General features: G+C 44.2%; 1 protein-coding gene across 2 annotated transcripts in view; it reads right to left on the bottom strand.

The window, feature by feature from the left end:
* PCF11 (PCF11 cleavage and polyadenylation factor subunit) overlaps positions 1 to 21,047 on the bottom strand; it is a 190,569-nt gene that overhangs the window by 131,427 nt on the left and 38,095 nt on the right. For both annotated transcript variants that reach the window (XM_068136301.2, XM_078768552.1), the window contains exons 5-7: positions 8,416 to 8,582; positions 1,688 to 2,500; positions 1,133 to 1,324 (exon numbers count right to left, since the gene is read on the bottom strand). In XM_068136301.2, the coding sequence (XP_067992402.2) occupies positions 1,133 to 1,324; positions 1,688 to 2,500; positions 8,416 to 8,582 (1,172 nt within the window). The remainder of the gene's footprint in view (positions 1 to 1,132; positions 1,325 to 1,687; positions 2,501 to 8,415; positions 8,583 to 21,047) is intronic.

Here is a 21,047-nt window from a genome sequence, read left to right as displayed (position 1 = left end):
AGGACCTCCCCACTGCAGAGTTGAGGGCCACACCTGCGGTGTGTAAGGAGTGAAGCCATGGCCTTGCAGGAAATATTATGATTGTTCTTGTGGTTATTGCTGTGCATGTGTGTGGGAATGTTCCACTCGGTCACGTGCGACTTGATACATGCTGTGGAGGGCTGATAGCCCGTGACATTGGACAGGTAGTTTTGAAATTGGTAGTTGGGCTGGGCTGACAGCTCGAGCAGGTGACATCCACTGGGGACGTGGTCAGGCAGATGGTTGATTTTGAAATTGGTGAATTGTAAATTGGTGAATTGGTCAACTGCTTGTTTGTTGTTTTGGAGCCATTCTCTTCCCGCCCCAGAACATCGGAGCGATGAGCCGAAGGAAGAATCTGTACATAAGAATTGTACATTTTTAAAATGTGTTTGCAACTAAGGGAGTAGTACGGTAAGGAGAATAGGTAAGTTAGCTATGGCTCGCTTCCCACAGCCCCTCCAGAAATATTTTGTTGAGGTATACACATCTTTGGTATTTAGTTAATTAAAGTGTCGATTCCTGTGGTTTCTGATGTGGGCAATCCGATGAGCACCATATATTTATGGTATTTATGCTCTATTTACCTATTTTGTATGATAAAAATATGACATTTTAAAAGGAATGTTTGTTGTGTTCAGAAAGCAACACTTGTGCATAAGAGTTTACTGCTTGTCATTTATCAATTAATGTAATGATTTATCTATTCACAGGCCACACGTCTTGTATGTCTAGAAATGTAATCATCATGATTCATGACCCTCCCCCCTCCGCTCACCCCTCTGCGTAACAACATCATTAAAATTGCAGGGAAACCATTTCTCTTTCCAGTGCCGTATCATATAGACAACTTGGTATATGTCTGTCTAACCACGATACATCCAGTCGTTACTTATCCAATCTCAACCAAACTTGACAGGAGGACTAAGGGTCACACGATGGATGTTGTAGCAACTTCATTCCCCCCCCCCCCCCCACCCCCCCCACCCCGAGAGGATGATAGCATGACATGGCCCTTGCTGCCTCTGCCGTACAGAGTGCGTGTACTAGTATAATACAATTATATGGAAAACGACTGAGTAAGGTAAGAGCAATTTCAAATTTGACTTACCCTTTAACTTGCTCCCAAGCAGAGCGACGAAATCGCTTGTGAGGGTGAGTATCCGGGGGCGGCTCATCCTCACCAGAAGGCTCAGGTGAGAACTGCGCCTCCGCCATTTGCCCATCCTTGGGCCCCTCCTTGGGCCCCTCCTTTGAGGGATCCTGTTCAAGGCATCTTCCTCTGACCTTACGGTGCTGCAACCTGTCAGCGTAGAGAAATATGAGAGAAGCGAATGTACAACCTAACAGGTGAGTTTCAAGTTCCAGTTTTGTGACAGAAAAGAAAAATGCACACAAATTCCAAGGCACAACACAATGTTGTTTTTTTCCATATGGAATGATGCTAACCTTGAATCTCTGAAATAATTCAAATGTTTAAAAAACCTAATTATCCAATGCCAAAACGTTCCCAAAAATTAATTTCACTGTACATCTAACAGAAAGTAAAGTTCCAATACGACTGGTGTCACTTCCTACCACATCAATTACAATTGATTGTACAACAAGCACTCTCACAAAGCATGATGACCATCACCCAGTATGCCAAGTTACTACACCACCTCACCTGTTCCGTATCCCTTTCCCACGTGCATGGTTTGTATTCTCCAAAGGATCCACTTTTTCACCTCTGGATAGAGGTAATATGCCGCTGCTCTTGCCAATGCCGATCACATCCCGACAAGGTCTCTTGTCTGCCCTTCGCCTGTTACTCACTCCCTTCACTCCACTTGGCCCAGCAGAATTATCTTGGGCACTTCCTACATGTCTTCTATCGACTGACGCCGATGTCAAATGTGAAGGTGAAGACGCTCCCTGCTTTCTCACCTCTGTGTTTACATTTTCTCCTTGGTGTGGTGAGCCAATACTTGCAGGGGTTGAACGAAGTGAAGAACGATTGGCTTTATTATGAAGGCTTGATGCAGTGGCACGTGTAAAATGGCGAAGGTTCCGATGCAGAGGTGAACGTGAACGGGTATGTGAGCGATCCCTAGATGGCCCCTTCTGCCTGTCTTGTGCCTCCGATTTACTTTGTAGGGACACATTTCTGCGAGGAGACAGGTGCCTGTTAGCATTTCCCCCCTTACGATCTCGCCGTTCATCCTCTTTTGTGCCACAGTCAATTCCGCTTTCACTTTTGCCACTGTCACGATCATCTCGCCGGGACTCTGTTGCACGTGCGTTGCAAGGACCTTTAACCTCTGTGCTCGCACGGACAGGTACACGTGACATAATGCCACTACTTGACATCCTGTCACACAAGTTCTCATTTGAAAAGGGCCCTGGTTGAGACTGTGGGTGCAATGACTGCAGCATTTCGTTCGCGAAAATCTTCGCCACTGGTTTGACTGACAATGTTGCAGGTGGTGCAGCATGATCGCTGGGAATCACAATGCAGGGCAGAAGCAAAACAAAGAAGGAAGAAGAAAGAATGAGCAAATGGAATTTAGAATTTTTGTCAATACAAAATGAACCACCTTCGGTGGCTGAGGTAAGAATGCAACACAACCCATAACCAGCTTTGACAACTTCAACATCATCCCAGCAATAAAAATATCAAAAATAAAACATTCCACAGGAAAGTCTGACAATGGGTGAAAATGAGAATGTATTCAACATTTAGGATCAAAATGTCTAATATATTGCTCTGAAAATGACAGGGATTACTTATTTATCAGCTATCTCTTAATGAAGGTTGGCATCAGTTTTTGTAACCAAAATTAGCAAAGATCAGGATCAGATACCATTAGATCAGATACAACGACCAGGATCAGAGACCACAAGAATGGAGAGGTACTGTTATGGGATTGGCTTAATTGTCTACAATAGGTCTTCCATAGTGCATGTCAGCAGTCAGCACAAGTGTGACATAATTAGCGAGACAGTGTTGATCGAGGTGTTTAGACGCTCCTGCCTCCCTTCCACTAGTGTTTGTGACCAAGTCCCATCTTTCCCCTCCATAGACTGAAACATTCCCAATGAAAAAAATCTGTATTTGTTTTCCAATTATCCTAACATGAGCAAAACTGAGAAAGGATCGGGACATTACCAGATAAGGGGGTCTTATGCTGGTAGCTAGCACGGTGTCTGATGGAAAACTACTGGTACCCCCTCCCCAGCCATTCAGCGTAGGCCTATAATCCAGGCTCCGCCAGAGATAAGAAAGAACGTGAGAGAGGAGGAGGTGGCATTCAGATGAGGAGGTGGCATTCAGATGAGATTGCGCTGGGTGGAGATCACACAGTGCTGTGGACCCGAGAGCTCTGTGGTTCCGATGGGAGATTGCACTATGCTCCGTGGACCAAAGAGCTCCGTGGTTCTGATGTGAGATCGTGCTGTGCTCCGTGGACCTGAGGACTTTGTGGTTCTGATGTGAGATTGTGCTGTGCTCCGTGGACCTGAGGGCTCTGTGGTTCCTAAGGAAGAATGCAGAGAAGAGAGCGAGTGGATATCGCGCTGAGGAGAACCGGCCGTGTGAAGATCCTGCGGACAGGTTCCACCAGTCTCTAATCTCTCTTGGTTTTCTCCTGCTGCATGAGTCCCGTGCTCCCCTACGAATGAATAAGATTAGATTATTTTGAAAATTATCAACGTAAACTTAACTATCCCATAAGGTTGATAATTAAATTATATTAAGGTTCGTTCCGAGGGCACATTGGGTATATTTAAAACATTCAATCTGTTGTTTGATTTGTTGCGTATACAATTGTGTTCCTTTTCTCTCCCCCTCCCTTGCATCGTCATAAACATTTAATGAGATCCCGATCTGTCAGAGGGATATAGTTAATTAATCTGGTTAATTCATCTAGTCATCTAGTAAATTGGGCAATTAAACACGTACGTAGGAATAATTTGCGAACTAATGTATTTAAGGTGCCATATTGAAAGAGTGACGCCAGTCAGGTTTGCTTGGCCATTTCGACAGGTGGATTCGTCAACACCAGTAGCTCTCCCCCTTGCCCCTCCCCCTAAACCAATTTTATAGGTGGAAGTGGTGACCTGTCATCCCCTACCCACCTAGTGGTTTACCTCTGTGGTTGGAATCCTATGACTAACATTGGTGTCAGGAGTGGGATTTGGAACTGAGGGGGAACACCAGGCCCCTTCAAATCAAAATTGAAACAAATTGGATATGAAATTCATTTTAAATTGAAAAAGAAAGATCTTAGTACAAAAGCACGATGGCGAGTCGCCCCTTTTCCCCAGTGGAGGAGGGGCATTGGACCAATATCACCAAGGCCCCAAGGGAGATGAAAAGGGATGGTCCACTCGAGCTGGGTTTCTCAAATGGGGGTCCGAGGACCCCTAGGGGGACGTGGAGTGCCGCCAAAGGTTTGTGAGATGGCAGGGGAAAATTATTGACCCAGCCGCATGTCTACCATATAGTATGTCTACTATATGTATACCATAGACTTAAAAACATATAATGCTTCCGTCGGTTAGTTTATAGTTCTAGTACACCCGCTCACTATGGCAACGGCAGGGGGAGTCATGTCATGGAGGGGGTCAATATCACTCATTAAGGAGGTCTACGGGAGGGCATTTATGTGCATCATGTTTAACACATGTGTATCATGTTCTGATGTGCCAATTTTTATGCATCATGTTTAACAAGCAGGCTAACCACACTCTCAGTAAACTGAAATTAACAAAAGCTGTTAAGTTTATAAAGTTAAGTTCTGTTTGTTGGATTACTGATAGCTATCGAGCAGTGTAGTCGCACAGGCACCAGCAACCACTTTTTCAATTAATAAAGATTTGTTTTGAAAGCAAGCACTTTTATCATTGCAGCAAAAAAAGGGGAGGGGTATCTTACCTAGGCCTAGCCCTGGGGGTCCCTGGAATATATTATTGGACACAGGGGGGCCACGGAGGCAAAAAGGTTGAGAACCCTTGCACGAGAGGACACAGTGGATTTGCACCCCCCCCCCCCCTCCTCATTTACCACTCGGTAGCCACAAACGCCCCAGAAACCCTCAATAGCCCCATGAAAAGTGGCAGTAGGCCTTCATCACCAGGGCCCATGGACCTCCTGATGGCCATCTTACAGAATGTGGGGGCTGATTAATCAAAGCTGGTCAGGCCAAGCAGGAGGAATTGGAAGCAATATGAAAGCTGGCCAGTACAGAATGGGGGTCATGCAGGAGCAAATGTCAGCCTAGATGGAGGCTAATGGGACACTCAGCCAATATTAAACTGGTGGCTGGCCAAGCAAGGCTAGAGGAGTCGTTTGAGGGGTTACGAGAATAGCTACAGGTAGAAAAATAAATTAGGACAAAACAGGAGAGAGTAAAGAGGGACATTGTGGAAAGTAGGTGGGGGAGGAGGCAGTGAAATTAAGACAACTGAAACAGAGAAATAAGCAGTGACAAGAGAGTAAAAGTAAAATAAGAGGGAGATGAAAAGAAAAAGATATCAGCAAAGCAGAGGGAAAATAAAACAAAGATGGAGGAGAATAAAACAGAGGAAGTGCCAGTAAAAACAGAAAATGAAGCAGAAGAGGAAGAGCTAGGATGTGTTGAGGTGCGAGGTGTACGCAACCATACAGGGAAAGGAATGAGGTGCTGGGAGAGCCAGAAGAGAGGCACGGTCAACAGATGGAGGCGGCAATCGACACCAGGTACGTGGACCCATCCAGACATGGCACAAATGGGGAGCAAATCCAAGTAACGAGGTCTGGATGAAGAATCTTCTCAGGAGGGTGTGTGGCTGAATGCGCACGAATGAGTGAAGCCAACGGGTGAAGTCCGCACAAGAGCTGCATGTGGCCGAGCCCAGTGTCATGCCGTGGGAGTGATGCTCGGGTGCGATGGGCGTGACCACAGGGGAGGAAATAAAAGGGGCTGCGCATGTAATTTCACGACGTTTCACGACGTTCCCAAACAACTTCACGACGTTTCGATCATTTTTGACAAAGTTATGGCACTTTGAACTTTGGGAATTCTGATAATTCTGATGATCCTTAACTCAGTGCCGTTTTAAGTTTTAATTTCCTTTAAAAACTAATTTCTCTGCAATAATAGGACCGATTGAGATCAAATTTTCACCGTAGGAGGGACTCGGTCTGTAGAATATTTTAATGGTAATTATGACGTCACAGGTCATTTGGTTCGGCCGCCATATTGTTTTTCGTGAAAACACGAAAACCCCTTTTTCTCTGCAACGGCTGAACAGATCGAGGCCAAACTTTGCAGGCAAAATCACATACCCATGACGAACATAAAAGTCAGCGAGCGTGACGTCATGCGTCACATGGTTTCAGAGTTATGATGTTTTTAAGCATCAACCTTTAAGACCGAGCCTCTCCCTCATTTGTGATCCAATCGAGGGGAAACTTCACAGATCTGTTCAGCATGTCAGTCTACTAAAATGTCCTTTTGGAATATGCGATAGGGAACGTGGTTTGGCAGATATCGTTAATTAAACAAAAATATTTTTAAAAATGGATATATCTTGTTTATTCTGGAGTTCTCCTCAAGCCGCACCGCGCGCCCTCAGCCTGAACGTCAAAAGCGCGACACAGCCCGTGCTTTCGGGAGGGGCGGAGCCAAGCCGAGCAACATATATATACACATCGATCATTGATCGTGAACCGGAAAATATAAATTACTGATATTTAGCGACTTGAACGGTTCTTTATCAACAACTTATTTTGTCGTCCTTCTGCTGACCTGTCTGCAAGGTGTATAAATCGAAGTCCCAAGTGCGAATCACAGGTGAGCCCGTCCTGAGGTAATTAGCGATTGGGAACGATTCAGAACCTGTGGGTAAATAACCCTTGGTAATTTCCCCAACAGTTTTCCGGACGACAGACTGCCGGTAGGGGACATGTATTGCAGCACATTACTCCGAATGCTTGTTTTTCAAGATATTTCACTCACAAGGTTCAGACATGTATATGGTGGCGGCCATCTTGGATTTTGACGTGGCGACCCAATTTTCAATGGCGTTCTTCCTTATGCCAAGATAGACCCACAGACCAGATTAGAAGTTGGTCCTTCGCTTATTTTTCAAGATATTCCGCTCACAAGGTTCAGACATTAATGGCGGTGGCCATCTTGGATTTTGACGTGGCGACCCAATTTTCAATAGCGTTCTTCCTTATGCGTAGATACATCCACCCACCAGATTAGAAGTTAGTAGTTCGTTTATTTTTCAAGATATTTCGCTCACAAGGTTCAGACATATATATGGTGGCGGCCATCTTGGATTTTGACGTGGCGACAATTTTCAATAGCGTTCTTCCTTATGCCTAGATACACCCACACACCACATTAGAAGTTGGTACTTCGCTTATTTTTCAAGATATTCCGCTCACAAGGTTCAGACATACATGGCGCCAGACATACATGGCGGTGGCCATCTTGGATTTTGACGTGGGTTGCACCCACACATCAAATTAGAATTCGGTCCTTCGCTTACGCACGCATGCACGGACGCACACACGCAAGCACGGACGCACACACACACACACGTACGGAGGGGAAAACCATAGTCCCCCTTTCGCTCCGCGGTGCGACGGGGGACAAAAAGCCATAAAATAACTAATAAAAGATCGTTCGGTCTATTTCCTGAGTCTTCCCATTTCCCGGCACTGAGGTTCCCGTTTTAAAGGGAGCTTCAGACAGGACAATATACAAGAGCCTTCGTTTGATTGTTTGTTCCTCATAAATTTCTAACCTCGTGGGTATTTTTCTCCCAAATTTGCTGAACCGCTCGATTTCCATGTGCGGAAGGTTAACCTCACAATAAAAAAAACTATCCATTGTTGATGAAAATGTAAAAACATGTGTTGTGTCGTCTTCCGGGAAAAGTCATTATGCACCACCGTGGATGTTCTTTCGTAGGTTCAAATAAAACAAATACGAAGGTCAAAATAACCCGAACTTGATCGCGTAACCCAACTCTTTAAAGAGGATGATGGGTCAGAAATGTACACAGTGAAGGCAGGACTGCGAGGGAGGGGGTTGTATAGGCCGCTCCCTCGTTCTGTTGGAATACGGAGATGGGGAAGGGAACGAGTAGATGTGAATTTGAGGTCCTCATGTGGGTGGCGAGATAATTCAGGACGGCAGCGGGTAGAGGAGCGAGTGAACTTGGGACTGAAATAACTCAAATAAAGATCCGCAAAATACTGAAAATATGCTTCTCGCAAATCAGTATTACCAACTGGACTTATGTGGTGTAGGCAGGTGTGTGTATGTGTGTGTGTCCATGTCATACAATCATTAAAATTTAATCACCAATCCTTTTGAAACATGGCCATCACAAGTACAGTCCTTTCTCGAGCCTCACCGAGGCACAGATGAAACAGGAAGCACGTTGCGGTTCGTGCGTGGGTCACGGCTGGACAGTCTCGGGTCTCTCGCAGACATGGCTGTTGTCGAATGTTGCTGCGACAAGAAGGGGGCGACAGATACTAGTTTGATATCATTCTTGTTGTGGACGGCTGCCGATACCTCCTGCAAAACATAAGAGCCATCACTGGATTGATGCAGGAAAAAGAAAGCAAGTCAGGAACAACAGTGAGTTTGGAACAAAAGTTCAAAGGACACGGACACACACACTCATCTCGTTTTTTCATTTATGTTCCTTACAATTCTAACACACACACACTAACACACACACACACACACACACACACACACACACACACACACACACACACACACACACACACACACACACACACACACACTTAATTGTACAGTATCGGTTGTTCCTAAACTTAAATAATTTAAAGGATTGTTGTAAATGATGTTAATTTTACAACATCCCATATTCAACTTTATTTAAATTGTAAACCTCAAACACAGTTTCTCCACCTAAAGCAAGAACTTTAACCCGTAAGCAACTGACTAGTTTCCCGACTGCATGGATCATCAGCTGGGCACCGTTCTTCCTCGAGGTTTCAATCCTTTCAGCCCAGGACCTCTCCAAACGGCTGATCCACAACCTCGATCATGGATCCACATCAATTGATGGTAAATCAGTGGATCCACAACCTCAGTTGCGTCCAGGCAGTCAGTCAACCCATCAATGCAACATCACTTATCCCAACTTTACTTGCAATAGGATTTAATGTGTTATCATATATTTATAACTTTCCTTACACACTCTATAATATGATAATATCATTAAATCATTCACATCTTACCCTGAAACACATCAATCGACCAAACAGCATGACCACACCACCTACCTCTCGATCAAACTCTATTTCGAACGTTCAAACTGTCATTTATAACGATTTTTGGCATGTTGCCATATCCTAGCAACCACTGATTCTTAGCAACATTGATTTGTAGTATATTTAATTATTATATTGTACTGTATTTACATAAAGATCTCATGAATAATATTATATTGTACTGTACTTGTATTATATTGTACTGTAATATAATATTACATTGTGCACTTAGAATGTTCAAATTGTCATTTATAACGGTTTTTGGCATGCTGCCGTATCCTAGCAACCACTGATTCTTAGCAACATTGATTTGTAGTATATTTAATTATTATATTGTACTGTATTTACATAAAGATCTCATGAATAATATTTTTACTATTCGTATTGTATTTCACTAATTCGATTTGGTGTCGTTTTGTGATTTTAAAGAAAACTTGTTTTAATCGACCGACTGTAGCTCCCTGCGCTAACATACGTCTGACTAGTTGTTGTAATTTATTGACCAGTAAATGTGTGGTTGCTCTGTGTGTGGTTGCTCTCAGTCCTAAACACACACACACACACACACACACACACACACACACACACACACACACACACACACACACACACACACACACACACACACACACACACACAGCGCTCGCCTCACCACACGTCGTTACTGAGGAGCGGGCTTATTTTAGCTGAGGATAATGACTGTACCTGAGTTGCTGTGTTGTCATGATTTACACCAATCATAATGCAAACAATTATTTTGCACAAATTTATTTGCAGTGTTTGTAATATTACATTTTTATAAGCAATTTAGGTTGAAGATTTAGGTTGAAAAAATATATAAAATTCAAAAAAGAACCCCTCAGCACATACATACGGGAGGGTTAGGTGCAGAATGGAAGTTTGGGACGATTACACCTCACCACCACGAAATTCAAAACACCTCACCACCAGGTAATTTAAAATACCTCACAGCCACGAAACACGTAATTATAAACACCTCACCACCACGAAATTAAAAACACCTCACAGCCACGAAACACGAAATTAAAAGCACCTCACGGCCACTAAATTAAAAACACCTCACAGCCACGAAACACGTACTTAAAAACACCTCACGGCCACTAAATTAAAAACACCTCACAGCCACGAAACACGAAATTAAAAGCACCTCACGGCCACTAAATTAAAAAACACCTCACAGCCACGAAACATGTACTTAAAAACACCTCACAGCCACTAAATTAAAAACCTCACAGCCACGAAACACGTACTTAAAAACACCTCACAGCCACTAAATTAAAAACCTCACAGCCACGAAACACGAAATTAAAAACACCTCACAGCCACTAAATTAAAAACACCTCACAGCCACGAAACATGTACTTAAAAACACCTCACAGCCACTAAATTAAAAACCTCACAGCCACGAAACACGAAATTAAAAACACCTCACAGCCACTAAATTAAAAACACCTCACAGCCACGAAACACGTACTTAAAAACACCTCACAGTCACGAAACACGAAATTAAAAACACCTCACAGCCACGAAACACGAAATTAAAAACCTCAGAGCCACAAAATTAAAAACACCTCACAGCCACGAAACACAAAATTAAAAACACCTCACCACCACGAAATTAAAAACACCTCACCACCACGAAATTAAAAACAGCTCACCACCACGAAATTAAAAACACCTCACAGCCACGAAACACGAAATTAAAAACACCTCACCACCACGAAATTAAAAACACCTCACCACCACGAAATTAAAAACACCTCACAGCCACGAAACACGAAATTAAAAACCTCACAGCCACGAAACACGAAATTAAAAACACCTCACCACCACGAAATTAAAAACACCTCACCACCACGAAATTAAAAACGACTCACCACCACAAAATTGAAAACACCTCAGCCATAAAACACGTATTAAACACCTCACAGCCACGTAATTAAAAACACCTCACAGCCACGAAACACGTAATTAAAAACACCTCACAGCCACAAAACACGTAATTAAAAACACCTCACAGCCACGAAACACGTAATTAAAAACACCTCACAGCCACGAAATTAAAAAACACCTCACCACCACATGATTCAAAACCACCACCACGTTATTAAAAACACTTCACAACCACGGAAACAAAAGATTCAGGGAGTAGTTCAGTGACAACAGACTGCCCAGATATGTAGATATATAGATAAATGACTGTACCTGAGTTGCTGTTTTTCCATGGTTTACACCAATCATAATTCAAACAATCATAATAATAATAATAATAATAATAATAATAATAATTCATTTATTTTGTATAGCGCTTTTCATGAAGCCCAAAGGCGCTTTGACAGAGTGCAAAACATAATGCATAACAAAACATGAAAACAACAATTGCAATAAGACAAGAATCAATAGGGAAATATTTAAAGCAAAAGGAGGGAGAAGGAGAAGTGATAGTCAGGGGTTAAATGCTGTGGGTTGAATGTTGAATGCAGTGCTGAACAGGTGGGTCTTGAGTGATGTTTTGAATGTGGTGAGTGAGGAGGAGTCTCTGATGGTGTGAGGTAGTGAGTTCCAGAGGGTGGGAGCAGCGATGGAGAAGGCCCTGTCCCCCCAGGATCTGAATTTGGTCCGGATGGGGGGGGGTCAGGAGGTTGGTACCAGCAGAGCGGAGGTTGCGGGTGGGAGTGTGTCTGGAGAGGAGGTCAGCCAGGTAGGATGGGGCCAGGTTATGGAGGGCTTTGTAGGTCAAGAGGAGGATTTTGTACTGGATTCTCTGGGAGATGGGGAGCCAGTGAAGCTTGTAAAGGACGGGGGTGATGTGGTCACGGGTCCAGGAATGGGTGAGTAGACGGGCAGCGGAGTTCTGAATGTATTGGAGTTTATTGGTGATTGTTGAGGGTGAACCATAGAGGAGGCTATTGCAGTAGTCCAGACGGGAGGTGATGAAGGCGTGGATGAGGGTTTCTGCAGCCGTGGAGGAGAGGGATGAGCGGAGACGGGCGATGTTTTTCAGGCGAAAGAAGGCTGTCTTTGTGATCTGTTTAGTGTATTTGTCGAAGGAGAGGGTTTGGTCAAAGATGACGCCAAGATTCCGGATGAGAGGGGAGGTGGATACTGGGATACCGTCGATGTTGAGGGCAATGTTATGGGTGGATTTTGTGAGCGTTTTTGGGCCAATGATGATTATTTCAGATTTATCACAGTTAAGTATGAGGAAGTTGATTTGAAGCCAGGATTTTATTTCAGAGATGCAGTTTGTCAGGATAGAGTGGGTGTCGGTGGAGACGGACTTGGTGGAGATGAAAAGCTGGATGTCATCGGCGAAGCAGTGGAATTGGAGACCATGACGGCGGATTAAGTGACCGAGGGGGGACAGGTAAAGGATGAAGAGGAGGGGGCCAAGAACTGAACCTTGGGGGACACCTTGGGGGAGGGGAGCAGTGGGGGATTTGCCGTTATTGATGGAGATGAACTGGCGTCTGTCAGAGAGGTATGATTTAATCCAAGAGAGGGCAGTGCCGGTAACGTTAGAGGTGGATTCAAGTCGGGTGAGGAGGATGGTGTGATCGATGGTGTCAAAGGCAGCGCTGAGGTCGAGGAGGACGAGAATGTTGAGGTTGCCAGCGTCAGAGGAGAGGAGAAGGTCGTTGGTGATTTTGAGGAGAGCAGTTTCAGTACTGTGGTTGGAGCGGAATCCGGATTGGAATGTTTCATACAGGTTATTGGCAGAGAGGTGATGTTTGAGTTGAGCGGCTACAGCGCGTTCCAAAACTTTTGACAGAAAGGGTAGGTTGGAGATGGGTCTGAAGTTATTTAGAGTGTCAGGGTTTAGAACAGGTTTTTTTAGAATGGGGGTAACAGCAGCAATTTTGAGGGATGGTGGGACGATGCCTGTAGACAGGGAGGAGTTTATTGTTGCAATGATAAGTGGAGAGAGAGCAGGGAGGGAGGCCTTGACAAAGCTGGAGGGGATGGGGTCAAGAGTGCAGGTGGCAGTTTTCATTCCTATGAGGAGTTCAGAGAGGTCAGTAGGGGAGACCGGGGAGAATTGAGACAGGGGAAGGCAGGATAAGGGGGGGCAGGTGGTTGGAGGGGGAGCGGGTGCGGCGGTGGTCAAGCTGTTGTAGATGTTGTCAATTTTGCGTTGGAAGAAAGAAAGGAAGGAGATGCAGTTATCTACTGTGAATGACTGGGTGGTGGTGTCCAGGGGGCGGAGGAGTTTGTTCATTGCCGAGAAGAGTGCTTTTGGGTTTCCGGAGCCAGAGTGGATAATTTGAGAGTAGTAGGCGGAGCGGGCATGGGAGAGGGCATCTTTATAGTGTTGTAGGTGGTCCTTGTAGGCTTGGGAGTGAACTGTGAGACCTGTTTTATTGCAGAGTCTTTCAAGTTGGCGAGCACAAGTTTTCATCAGGCGGAGTTCAGGGGTAAACCAGGGAGCAGAATGGGTGAAAGAAACTGTTTTGGTTTTTACAGGCGCAAGCTGGTCAAGGCAGGAGGAGAGAGTGTGGTTGTAGTAGTCAGTGAGGTCGGAAGGGGTGTGGAGGTCAATGAAGGGAGAAGTGGACATTTTTTCAGAGAGGGTGGATGAGAATGAGGTAGGTGAAAGAGCGTTTAGCTTACGGAAGTTGATAGTGCGATAATGTCTTGGTGTTGGGGTGGGGATGTTGATGGTCATAGTGATGGCTAAGTGGTCAGAGAGGGTGAGGTCGGAGCCAGAGAGATGGTGCAAAATTAATCCAGTGGAGCAGACAAGGTCCAAAATGTAACCACGGATATGCGTAGGAAAGTTGACATGTTCAGTGAGGTTAAAGCAGGTGAGTAAATCAGTGAAGTCAGTGGTTATTGTGGAGTCAGTGGAGTCCATGTGGATATTGAAATCACCAAGGAGGAGGATTGAGGGGGAGAGGGAACATAGCTGGGTCAGAAAGTAGGAGAAGTCAGACAGGAATAATGGGTGTGGTTTGGCAGGGCGGTAGACGACAGCCATGACTGACTGCGTGCGACCAGAGAGTTTAAAAGCCAGGTGTTCAAAGGATGAGGATGAGGCGATGGGGATGAGGCTGGTCCTGATGTCTTGACGGTGGATAACGGCAATTCCACCACCTCGGCCCTCCGAGCGTGGTTTATTGACGTAGGAATATCCATTGGGTGTGGTGAGGTTGAGCGTATAGTAGTCCAGTGGTTGTTGCCAGGTTTCGCTGAGACAGAGAAAGTCCAGTTTGTTATCCAGGATGTAGTCGTTGAGGATGAGGCATTTGTTGTTGAGGGACCGGGTGTTGAACAGGGTGAGCTTGATGTTGTTTAGAACAGCAGGGATGAATTCAGGTGATTTAGCCAGGGTTCGCAGGCAGGAGGTGCGATTTTGTGCGTTGCCGTGACTAGGTGCGCTGGGACGATGAGCGGGAGTGCGCTGAGCCGACCAGAGGACGGGGATGGAGTGACCTGATTGTACATATACAAACTTACGACCGGAGCCACGGTGAATGTACCTGGGTCGTCGGAGGAGTCCATTTGATTTGATGGCAGAGATGCATGATGGGGTGGAGCGGGTATTGAGCAGAAGGAGCCTTGCGGCGGAGTACTGCAGAGCCATGCCAGGCAGGAGCGGAGAGGCGAGCACGAGGCCAAGGTTGAGGAGGTGAAACAATGGTCCCAACCCACGGGAGCAGGCCCAAGGAAACGAAGGAGACGAAGGAGCCAGGTAGGTGAAGCCAGGAGCAGAGTCGGGACCAAGCAGAGGGCAGACAGGAGCAAAGAGACGATCACGAGGCCAAGGTTGATCACGGCAAAGCGGGAAATGCAGCGGCAATCAACCGCCGCCGCTACAAATCAAGATCACGGCGGGAAAACCGCCGCCACACCGCTGCGAAGGACACAACCCACGAGAGCGTGCCCGAGGAAACAGCGAGCAGGCGAAGGAGCCGGGTAGGCGAAGCAGGGAGCAGAGCCGGGACTATGCGGAGGGCAGACTCAATGGCCAAAAAATCCGCACGACCACCAAAAAAGCAAGCCACAGACAGTGGCCCAGTCGAAGAAGCGGCGAGCATGTGACGCCTGCGTCCTCTTCAGACCGGACCGGAAGCCAACAACGAATAATGCACAAATGTATTTGTAATATACGTGATATCACAAATTTTTTCAAAGAAAATACCCTGAGGACATACCGACGGGAGTGGTTGGTGCATACCAGAAGTTTGGTACGATGTCACAAAAGTTTGAGGGAGTAGTTCAGTGACAACACAAGACAACACAGGACAGACACTGCACAGATATATATATATATATATATATATATATACAGTCGTCCCTCGCTATATCGCGGTTCACTTTTCGCGGCTTCGGTACATCGCGGGTTTTTCTCGCTAGTATATGTAAAATTATATCGCGGATTTTTCGCTATATCGCGGGATTTTGCGGTATAAATGGATTTTTATATACTATTATTTTAAATATTTTTGTGGTAAAATAAGCATTTTCTAGCCTAAAAAATTAAAAAACGTAAAAAAAATAAGAAAAATACAGTTATTAAAACATATTACAAGAAATAAAATACTGTACATAGTGTACAGTAGAAGGAGAGACAAAGAGTCGTGCGTATGGAAAACGCAGATGCGGCAGCTTCCACTTGCGCTAGTTACCCACATAATGGGTAACTGTAATGCTCTTTCTGGCTGTGCAGTACATTCATCATCGTCATCACCTTCATCGTCATCAGTACTGCACAGCTAATTCATCATCATCTTCATCACGCAAGTTGTAGTATTGAAGAGCCGGGGCTCTTGATACGGACGAAATGACGGGCAAGACACAAACTCGTCCGAGAAGATATTTATTCTCAAAACCAACTCGGGAACACTGAAAAGCCCGTTTATCGGGCTGCATTATAAAGCACAACCAGAAACCGAAAGCCACGCCTCTCAAGCGTGGCGTGCTTCGGTGGTCACGTGATCAACAGGTGTAGCTGATTATACCCGCACGCGCGACACGCTTTGGTGGTCACGTGACCAGCCACTCTTGCGCCGCGGATCCCCGCCGGTGACGTCACCGGCTGGAGCAAGGAGATTCTGATGCTGGTCTTGCTTGGGGAACCCATGGGTCGCTACAGTATCTTCAATGGTGAGTACCCATTAGAATTTTATATGTTGTTAAAATTACGTATGTTTAAGAGTGTTTAAGAGTATAGGGAGTGTTTATAAGAGTATGGGAAAGGTTAATAAGAGTGTGGGAAAGGTTAATAGGAGTGTGGGGAGGGTCATAAAGCTTTAAAATATATATAAATAATAAAATAAAAATATGGTCGCTACTTCGCAGATTTTCGTCTATCGCGGGGGGTTCTGGTACGTAACCCCCGCGATAAACGAGGGATCACTGTATATATATATATATATATATATATATATATATATATATATATATATATATAACTGTGAGAAATAGTAGAAACTCCACAGTACGAGCAGGGCGTCTCATTTGCATTGAATAAATAATCGGGAGATTGAATAAGACGCGGACGTAGCTTCAGGGCTTCGATCTTTAATTCGACAAGCTTTCGACCAACAAAGGTCTTCTTCTGAGTCGGCCCCAAGTTCAACGGAAGTGGTATCATGATGATTGAGGTATCATATCAGACTTCCGTTGAACTTGGGGCCGACTCAGAAGAAGACCTTTGTTGGTCGAAAGCTTGTCGAATTAAAGATCGAAGCCCTGAAGCTACGTCCGCGTCTTATTCAATCTCCCGATTATATATATATATATATATATATATATATATATATATATATATATATATATATATATATATATATATATATAAATATATATATATATATAAATATAAATATATATATATATATAAATATAAATATATATATATATATATATATATATATATATATATATATATATATACATACATATATACAGTGAAACCTTGACTTACGAGTGCACCAACTTACGAGTTTTCCGAGATATGAGCCGTCGCTCGGTCGGTTTTTTGCTTTGTGATGCGAGCCGAGATCTGAGTTACGAGCTTACGCCACCCGCCACTAGGTGGCCCAACGAGCGTTCAGGTCACGTGGTTATCTTGCCGTGCAAGCATCTCTGCCGTACATCGCTGCTGCTTTGTTTTCGCATTTTTGTTATTTTGGAAAATTTCTTAGTTTTAACCATGGGTCCTAAGAAATTGAGTGCCAAGGGCAGTGCTGAGAAGAAGAAGAAGATGATGTGCTTGGATATAAAACACGCAATCGTCGAAAAACATGAGCGAGGTGTGCGTGTTGTCGACTTGGCGAGGCAGTACGATCGTAGTACTTCTACGATATGTACGATTTTGAAGCAGAAGGAGTCGATAAAGGCTATAACGCCAGCCAAGGGCGTTACGATTATTTCAAAGCTCCGGACCTCTGTCCATGAAGAGATGGAGAAGTTGTTGTTTGTGTGGTTGACGGAGAAGCAGCTCGCAGGAGATACCATGACCGAGAGCATCATCTGTGAGAAGGCACGAGACATTTACGGGGATTTGGTGCAGCAGACGGCGGGAACATCAACGGACGAGGCATCGGAAGAGTCATTCAAAGCCAGTCGGGGATGGTTTGATAATTTTAAGAAGAGGACCGGCATTCACTCCGTCGTCAGGCATGGTGAGGCAGCAAGCTCGGATGTGAAGGCAGCTGAAGATTTTATTATAACTTTTGCCGAACTGATAGGCAAATCTTCAACTGTGACGAGACAGGGCTCTTCTGGAAAAAGATGCCGAGGAGGACGTATATAACGGCAGAGGAGAAGAGCATGCCAAGCCACAACTTGTTCAGAGTGCCGGCGATAGCTCGCCTTCTCTTTGTGGAAGACACGGTGAGATCCTTAACATCCAACAACTAATGGGACGCAAACGGGGCACCCAGTTTAGCGGTACACACATTGATGAATCACCCTGCCTGTGAAACACCGACATGACAGGTTATAGCTGGGTCTGGATTCAAACCCAGGCTGGACAGTTTAGAGTCAAGTGTGCGTACTTCCAGTCCAGGCCATCCTGCCAACTTGTATGCTGCATACAGGTGAAATATAAAGCGCGAGATATTTTTATATATACTGTATATTTCAAAAAAAATTGGTGTGGTTTTTGGGGTGCTGGAACGGATTAATAGCATTTCAATTCATTTTAATGGGGAAATTTAATTTGAGAAACGAGCAAATTGAGTTACGAGCTCGGTCACAGAACGAATTAAACTCGTATAGTCTAGTAGGAAGACTAGGTCCCCCTGCACCCCCCGGAGATATACTTCTAATCAGTGTTTCTAGATTGGAAAAAATGTGTAGAAAATGACTAGCTATGGCCCCAAGCTGAAAAAATGTCCCACATACCATTTTTATGCAAATTACTGCTGCAAATTTTATGCAAAATTATGCAAATTTTATGCAAATTTTTGATGAGGAGTAGAGTTGAGGGGTCTTTGAGGGCTTCATCGAGGTGCTCTCGGTTGCAAGACTGGGTCATTCTGAGAAGCACAGCAGGGTCAGAGATCATGATGTTCTCCTCCTCAGTGAATCTCTCCATCAACAGCCTCTCCATTGCCTCACACACTGTTTTGAGGCAAAAGAGGGACTTTGCGTAGGCCTTTCCACTGAGAACACCTTTGAGAGATCCACTTGTTACTAGTTGTGCCTCAAAGAGAATCTCTGCATATCCAGAACCACGCATCTTGTGTCCAGTGAGCATCCCGATGTAGTTCATGGATGTGTGGAAGGGTCCAATCGTTACTACATGACTAGCAAATTCATTTGGCCAGCGCCAGATGATGGGAAGGGCTTTCATGCAGACACCCAGATCAAATGTATTCAGGACCCATCTCTGACCCACCTCAGCAGTTGCTGCCTCGGAACGCTTCAGTAGCTCACGAACAACTGCGTTGTCTGTGATCGGTTGGTGGATAGGCGTGCAGTAGTCGACTGTTGATTTGCTGGGTGGGGGAGAACCAGTTGCAGAGGTGAAACCCCCTAGCCCAGGCACAGGCTGCAGGCCATTGCCATGCCATGCAGGCACCAGGCACAGACCGATCACAGACAACGCAGTTGTTCGTGAGCTACTGAAGCGTTCCGAGGCAGCAACTGCTGAGGTGGGTCAGAGATGGGTCCTGAATACATTTGATCTGGGTGTCTGCATGAAAGCCCTTCCCATCATCTGGCGCTGGCCAAATGAATTTGCTAGTCATGTAGTAACGATTGGACCCTTCCACACATCCATGAACTACATCGGGATGCTCACTGGACACAAGATGCGTGGTTCTGGATATGCAGAGATTCTCTTTGAGGCACAACTAGTAACAAGTGGATCTCTCAAAGGTGTTCTCAGTGGAAAGGCCTACGCAAAGTCCCTCTTTTGCCTCAAAACAGTGTGTGAGGCAATGGAGAGGCTGTTGATGGAGAGATTCACTGAGGAGGAGAACATCATGATCTCTGACCCTGCTGTGCTTCTCAGAATGACCCAGTCTTGCAACCGAGAGCACCTCGATGAAGCCCTCAAAGACCCCTCAACTCTACTCCTCATCAAAAATTTGCATAAAATTTGCATAATTTTGCATAAAATTTGCAGCAGTAATTTGCATAAAAATGGTATGTGGGACATTTTTTCAGCTTGGGGCCATAGCTAGTCATTTTCTACACATTTTGTCCAATCTAGAAACACTGATTAGAAGTATATCTCCGGGGGGTGCAGGGGGACCTAGTCTTCCTACTAGACTAGTAAGTCAAGGTTTCACTGTATGTATATATATATATATATATATATATATATATATATATATATATATATATATATATATATATATATATATATATATATATATATATATATATATATATATATATATATATATATATATATCCAAATATATGTACAGTTCTCCAGCTTTCAATGATCGCAAGTAATGACGTCACTGCCATGTACATACGCTCTGCCTGTCAAGCTCTCAAGAGAACCCTCTGACAGAGCAGAATTTTGATCTTAGTTCAGATACTGTCATAAGTGTATGTAAAACTCACAGTTACCGACCTGGTTTCGCCCTTTTGGGGCTCATCAGGGCAACGCAGTGAGTACTGCATACACTTATGACTGAAAACCTTTCGGTTATATACCAGTCACTATGCGATTTCATATGTAAAATGTAAATCTATCACTATGCATATGTAAAACTTTACATACACTTATGACAGTATCTGAACTAAGATCAAAATTCTATTATACAAATATATATATATATATATATATATATATATATATATATATATATATATATATATATATATATATATATATATATATATATATATATATATATATATATATATATATATATATATATATATATATCAGCATGGCTCGGCTCGCTGCGCTCGTCTCACCACGCATCATCGTTACTGAGGAGCAGACTTATTTTATCTGAGGATAATGACTGTACCTGAGTTGTTGTGTTGTGTTATGATGTGTTGTGTGTTAAATACTTTACCTCACCACCAAGTAATTCAAAACACCTCACCACCACGAAATTAAAAACACCTCACTGCCACAAATCATGAAATTAAAAACAACTCACAGCCACGATTATATAATCATATATAATCACCCTGTTGTCATAACTTCAGAACCCCCAAGTTATCAAGTGTGATCATTTGCCCCAATCAGGTATATATATATATATATATATATTGTTGCGAATATGGAATTTGG

The sequence above is a fragment of the Myxine glutinosa genome, chromosome 14 (genome assembly GCF_964187855.1).
Source record: "Myxine glutinosa chromosome 14, kmMyxGlut1.1, whole genome shotgun sequence".
Classification (NCBI taxonomy): domain Eukaryota; kingdom Metazoa; phylum Chordata; class Myxini; order Myxiniformes; family Myxinidae; genus Myxine; species Myxine glutinosa.
Note: the sequence above shows the minus strand (reverse complement) of the source record. Positions and strands in the feature narration are given on the sequence as shown.